A 6,901-nucleotide genomic window follows, 5' to 3' on the forward strand; every position below is an offset into this window, starting at 1 on the left:
CTGGGGCCAGGGAGCAGGTTGGGGTAGAGGGAACCATAGCTCACTTGTGGCCGTTGGGAATGGAGATGCCTGTTGGATGTTCGAGAGACGTCACATGAGGCAGTTACAGAAACAGACCTGATGTTCTGGGGGGAGTTTGGAGCTGGAGTCACATTTGGAGATATCTTTATGGGTAGCAGGGAGGAGCCGGAAGCCAGGATGACTTACGTTGTGAGAGTGGGGGAGTGGGGCCGCCAGGAATAGAAACGGGGAGCTGTGCACCGTGGGGCTCCCGGGGCCTCTGACTCCTCTGCCTTCTCAGGGAACGCGCAGAACACCCTGGCCCAGCCCGCCGTGTGGCTGACCATCGCGCTCACCACGGTCGTCTGCATCCTGCCTGTGGTCGCCTTTCGGTTCCTCAAGCTGAACCTGAGGCCCGATCTCTCCGACACGGTGAGGAGCCGGCGCCTGAAAGCCACTCTGGCACGAACTCTCGCAGCTGCCGCTTTGGGCTCCGTGCCTCCTGTGTTGGAGGTGGTGGTCCCCATGCTGCCCTGTCCTGGGGCTCTGGGTCCCTTCTCGGGGGGGTGGTGTCGGACGCAGCCGCACTGATGGCCACTCCTTCCTGGTGCTCCCCCCCCCCCAGGTCCGCTACACCCAGCTGGTGAGGAAGAAGCAGAAGGCCCAGCACCGCTGCATGCGGCGGGTGGGCCGCACGGGGTCCCGGCGCTCTGGCTACGCCTTCTCCCACCAGGAAGGCTTCGGGGAGCTCATCATGTCCGGCAAGAACATGCGGCTCAGCTCCCTGGCGCTCTCCAGCTTTACCGCCCGCTCCAGCTCCAGCTGGATCGAGAGCCTGCGCAGGAGGAAGAGTGACGGCGCCAGCAGTCCCGGCGGAGGGGCCGACAAGCCCCTCAAAGGATGAAGGCTGGGACCTCTGTGCCCCGTGCCAGCCATCAGAGCACCCAGGGCAGGCCGGCCGCCCAGAGGACCGTGGCTGAGAGCGGCGGGTCCTCCTGCCTTGTCTCTCCAGGCATCTCCCCTGGTGGACTCTGTCCTGCTGGCCCCATCGGGAGCGTCTGGGACATTCCCAGCCGGGGCCCTCCCGCCAGCTGGGAGGGTGGAGGGGACAGGCCTCGAGCAGAGTAGGGGCTTGGCCATCTGGAACCGGCCCCAGTGGGGGCCCAGATGTGGAACCAAAAACAGAAGAAAAAACTGTGAGAGATGGGGTCTGCCCCTGCCTGCCCGGGAACCCACAGGGAGACTCCCGTCTCTGTATTTTTCTACTCCCCTTGCCCAGGGGCCCTCGCGGCCCCGTTCCCAATCACATAAGAATGTATCGTGCCGGGAAGCCAGAGACCTGCTGGGGCCCCTGGGCCCCTCACATCGGGTATGTCTCTCCTTGGTTTGTGTTTGTGTCTAGTTTGGTTTTGTCTTTTTTATTTGGCAAGTGGAGGAGGCCTCTAAGTGACTTCTGTGTTGTGGTCGGGTCTTAACTCTCCTGGGAAAGAGGAGGCGCACACGCAGGTGCCCACCCCTGGCTGTGGGTGGTTTGGGGGGAGCTGCAGCTGGGTTGGCCCTCCAGGGGCTGAGGGCAGTGAGGCTGACCAGGGCGGGAGGTGCTGTGAGCCAGGGCGGGTGCGCAGAGAATAGAGGAGGGTTTGGTCCCGCCTCCTTCCTCACCTTGAGAGTGAAGAGCTACCCCCTCCCCCACCACACACGCATATCAACTCCTGGTGTCCGTAAGTCCTGCTGGCATTGGGCTGGAGCCTGGGAGTGGCCCAGTCATTCTCTGGCCAAAAGCTGGGGATGAAGTTTAGTCCTGAAAAAAGGTTTTGTTTCGTTTTAAATGTAGACTCAAGTCCATTAGCAGAGTCCCTCCCTCCTCCCTCCTCCCTCCTCATCTGGCCTTTTCCTGCACCTGTACCCCAGGACCTGAGGCGGCCCGCAAGGGGAAGCTGGCCTCTGCCTCTCCCTCTGGTAAACAAGGGGCCCACCCCCTGGGCCCGGCATCGGGGAGGCGGTGGTGGAGGCCACGCGCCGGGCGTGGAGGTGCTGCTGTGCCTGGCGTGGTCTGGACCGGACTGGCGGGGGCCTCGGCACCTCCTTCCTCCGTTCATCTTGGGAAGAACCCTCTCCTCGGCTTCGGTGGAGGGGTCCTCGGGAAGGGTGCGGAGCCGGGTGTGGGGTACGGAGGTCTGGAACATTCCGTTAGGTGGAGCTGCGGTGGGCTGTGGTGAGGCAGGGTGGGTGGGCCTCCGAGGGGGGGAGGGGAAAGCTCGACAGGGAAATCCCTTTGGGCCACACAGTTTACAAACCCAACATCATGTCTGTTTGTGTGTCTCAAGGTGAGAGTCTGATTTTTATACCAAAGAGGAAATGATTTTTTTTTCATATTTGGTTTGTCTATTATATAAATATAAATCTATCTATATATATATATAATACAGTTATATATTATTTTTTTGGTTCTCTCTCATTTTTTAGGGAGGGAGGAAAGTACCAAGTTGCATTGAACTGTAATTAAGGAACATTCTGTATAATTTATGACACATTTCTATACTTGGAAAAAATTATATCATTTTATGGATATAAGAGAAAGATGCCTTTTTATAAAATTTCAGTTTCTGAGAAATGTCTAGTTTGTTTCTTTTCTGATGTTGGACCGAGACATGGTCAAAGTGAAGAGAGAGGCCTTTTCTTGAGTGGGACGGGATGGGTGGGTCCGGGCTGCGTGGAGAAGACAGTCCGGCGGGCGGGGTGAGCCCCTCTGTTCGCTCACCTCCCAGACTGGGGTTCAGCTGGAAGCTGGGGCGGTGGGCGGGGCCGAGAGGCATGTCACAGGGACTGTGTGTTTGTGCCTAGGACCTTGAACCGGCCCCTTTTTCAAACACAAGCTAACCTTTCCCTTGTAATACATGCCAAGTGGGTGGGTATGTGCAGGGGAAGTACCAGGTAAATATTTTATGTTTCCGTTTGTTTGTTTTTGCTTTTACCCCATACCTCATCCATTAGTATCGGCCTCACAGACACATCGTCCTGGCTTTTCATAGAAGTGAGTATCAAGGGACCTCACTATTATAAGCAAGACTGCAGACAAAGTTGTAAAAATATTTTTTTATTGATTTCAGAGAGGAAGGGAGATGGAGAGAGGGACAGAAACATCATCAATCTGCTGCCTCCTGCACGCTCCCTGCTGGGAAACGAGCCCGCAACCCGGGCATGTGCCCTCACTCAGAATCGAACCGTGAGCTGGTGCACAGGCTGAGGCTCAGCCGCTGAGCTGTGCCAGCCAGGTGGGGGCAGCATTACTTTTATGTTCATTGCCACTTCTAGACACTTTTTCTTCCATCTCTGTATAAGATGCTTCCTCTGAGCTTCCTGCCACTCAGGTTCCCCATGTTCTTCCCTTGATCTGCTACTTCTTTCACCGAGGACTTGGGCTCCGGTCCGACCATCTTCCGGTCCCCACCCCACCATCACCCCAGTGCCCTCTGACTGCCGATGAGAAGCCTGCCTGACGCCCCGGCTTGGTTCTTCCTCATTTTGACAGTCACCTGCGCCCCCCGCCCCGCCCCCCATTGTAGCACACGGACATCCACTGCCCCCGGGAGAGCTCCACGTCTGAACGGTCACCATCCAGTATCTGACCCTCCACATCCTTCCTCCACCCTCCACCCTCCACCCGTGCTCCCCACACGACCTCCTGCCTTCCCTTCTGGGCACCAGCTCCTCAGTGTGGGCTCTTCCTTCCTCCCCAACCAGCTCAGAGCCTGTGGTCTGACATGAGCCACCCCGCCCAGCAACAGCCCAGCTACTTCCATTCTCCGTCCTAACTGTCACCTCTCCTCCGCTCCTGCCCACCACCTCCCCCTGCTCCCAGCAGGTGGTTCTGGCTCCTCCTTCCCAGAGAACTGCTGCTGCAGCGCCCTGTCCCCTACACGTCTCACTGGGCAGAGCAAAGCCTGGGCCCCCTGCTTGTGCTCTGGCTCCTCCCCCCCCCCACCTCCTCCCCCACTGTCCCTTTACCCCCCTCCACCTCCCTCTCCGTTGGTTCTTCCCTTCACGAAATAGGCACGCTCAGGTTTTGTCTCCCTCAGCCCTTTCCTCACCCCTAGACACCGCTTGGTGCGCTGTGTCCACGTCCTCAGCCTCTTCCTCATCCCCCTCCCTGCGGTTCAGCTTCTCCTTTACCCGCCTGCTCCCAATCCCGCCCCGAAACGCCTTCGATGGAATCACCCTGCACCTTCCCGTGGCCGTGCCCCGTGGAGACGTGCAGGTCTCATCTTGCGGTCCCTTAGCCATTGGACTTGGTCGGCCACCAAACTCTGTCCTCCCGCTGGCCTTTTTTAAAAATTATTTAAAACAAAATTTCCATTACAGCTGGCATTTAATACTGTATTAGTTTCAAGCGAACAGCATGTTAGACATTTACATAACCTACAAAGTGATCCCCCTCCAGAGTCTCGCACCCACCTGGCACGATACCAGTTACGTTATTGACTACATTCCTCATGCTGTGCTTTACACCCTATGATTGTTCTGTAACTGCCAATGTGTACTTGTTTTTTTTGTTTTTTAATATATTTTTATTGATTTCAGAGAGGAAGGGAGAGGGATAGAAACATCAATGATGAGAGAGAATCATCGATCGGCTGCCTCCTGCACGCCCCCCACTGACCGGCAACCCCAGGCATGTGTCCTTGACCGGAATCGAACCCGGGACCCTTCGGCCCACAGGCCGACACTCCATCCACTGAGCCAAACCAGCCAGGGCCCAATGTGTACTTCTTAATCCCTTCACACGTCTCACCCAGCCCCTCCACCCCCACCTCCCATCTGGCAACCATCAATTTGTTCTTTGTACCTATGAGCTCCTCTCTCTCTTGTTTGCTTGTTTATTTTGTTTTTTAGGTGCCACATGTAAGTGAAATCATATAGTATATCTTTTTCTCTGACTTCACTTGGCATAATACCGTCTAGGTTCATCCGTGCTGTCGCAGATGGTAAGGTTTTTGTTTTTTTTAATAAATATTGTTGAAAGTATTACATATGTCCCCTTTTTTCCCTCATTGACCCCCTCCAGCCCGCCCCTGAAGATTTTAAAAAATATATATTTTTAGCCCTAACCGGTTTGGCTCAGTGGATAGAGCATCGGCCTGCAGACTAAAGGGTCCCAGGTTCAATTCCGGTCAAGGGCATGTACTTTGGTTGCGGGCACATCCCCAGTAGAGGGTGTGCAGGAGGCAGCTGATTGATGTTTCTCTCTCATCCATGTTTCTAACTCTCTATCCCTGTCCCTTCCTCTCTGTAAAAAAATCAATAAAATATATTTTAAAATAAATATATTTAAATATATATATATATATATATATATATATATTTGTATTAATTTCAGAGAGGAAGGGAGAGGGAGAGAGAGATAGAAACATCAAAGATGAGAGAGAATCATTGATCGGCTGCCTCCTGCATGCCCCCTACTGGGGAACAAACCCATAACCCAGGCATGTGCCCTGACTGGGAATTGAACTGTGACCTCTTGGTTCATAGGTTGATGCTCAACCACTGAGCCACGCCAGCCGGGCCATTTGTGTCTCGATTAGAGCATTTAATCCATTTACATCTCATAGGTATGTAGTTGTTGCCATTTTCTTTTTTTTTTTTTTTGCTAATCCTTAATTGAGGGTATTTTTCTATTGATTTTTAGAAAGAGTGGGAGGGAGAGAGGGAGGGAGAAAAACACGCACATCGATATAAGAGTGACACGCCAATTGGCTACCTCCCACATGCACTCTGGAGCTGGGGACGGAACCTGCAACACAGGCATGTGCCCTGACCAGGAATCGAACTGTGACCTCCTGGTTCATAGGTCAATGTTCAACCACTGAGCGACGCTGGGCGGGCCATTTGGGAAGTTCTTTATCTCTCCGTCAATTCTAAATAATAGGCTTGCTGGGTAGAGTAATCTTGGTTGTAGGTCCTTGCTTTTCATCACGTTGAGTATTTTGTGCCAATCCCTTCTGTCCCGGACCACCCTTTTCCAGTGATTGTGACCCAGGCAGGGTCATGATAGACGTATTTCTGCCCCCAAGGAGTAGCCATTTAGATGGGGGCTCAAGACACGAAGAAATTCTTCTGCCAGAAAGGCTTGATAATCCCTGGTCCTGCAGGAGCAAATGGGGAGAGAGCAGGGTGCTCAGGTCCGACAGGCAGGCAGCTGAGCCTCCTGCTGTGTCGCCGGCGGCAGTAGGAGGGAGGCAGTCGCTGATAAAGCCCCAGGTCTATGGACTGTGGTCTCCGCTCAGGAGGGATCAGCGACTAAGAGGTTCCCTGCACCTACAGCTGAAGGGAGGAGCTGAATTCTCCCTTATCTTTGTTCTCAGAACCAAGTTGGAAAGGTGGCACCCATGTCTCCCCGCTGTGTGGGGGAGAGGGCTTGGAGAGCTACAGCCTGAGGTCAGGGACAGGGGAGGTGGGGAGGTCCGTGTCCAGCGAAAGAAAAGGCCTCTGTTCTTGGCTGCAGGCAGACGTTTCTCTGGGTCTTCAGCATCCTGTCCTGAAGGACTGTGTCCTGACCCCAGTGGGAGACACTGACCTCCCGTCTGACCCTCCCACACTCCCCGGGGAGGTTCCCACTGCTCAGGGAGCTGTTGGGAGCTGCCCTGCAGAGCAGCTGGTAGACAGCTGGGGAGTGTAGCCTTCATCTCTTTTTTGTTTTTAATTTTTATTTATTGGTGCGTGTGTGTGTGTGTGTGTGTGTGTGTGTGTGTGTGTTTGAGAGAGAGAGAGAGGCGGGGGAAGCAAGAGGGGGAGAGAGAGAAGGAACACGGATTTGTTGTTCCACTTACTTATGCATGCATTGGTTGCTTCTTGTATGTTCCCTGACTGGGGATCCAACTCGCAACCTTAGTGCATCCAGAAG

General features: G+C 54.4%; 1 protein-coding gene across 2 annotated transcripts in view; it reads left to right on the forward strand.

Annotated features, from left to right (window-relative positions):
* The window catches only part of ATP8B2 (ATPase phospholipid transporting 8B2), a 24,549-nt gene extending 22,317 nt beyond the window's left edge, over positions 1–2,232 (forward strand). For both annotated transcript variants that reach the window (XM_079760499.1, XM_079760498.1), the window contains 2 exons: positions 302–432; positions 626–2,232. In XM_079760499.1, the coding sequence (XP_079616625.1) occupies positions 302–432; positions 626–904 (410 nt within the window). In that variant the 3' untranslated portion in view covers positions 905–2,232. The remainder of the gene's footprint in view (positions 1–301; positions 433–625) is intronic.
* The last annotated feature ends 4,669 nt before the right edge of the window (positions 2,233–6,901 follow it).

The sequence above is a fragment of the Cnephaeus nilssonii genome (assembly GCF_951640355.1).
Source record: "Cnephaeus nilssonii genome assembly, chromosome: 21".
Taxonomy (NCBI): Eukaryota; Metazoa; Chordata; class Mammalia; order Chiroptera; family Vespertilionidae; genus Cnephaeus; species Cnephaeus nilssonii.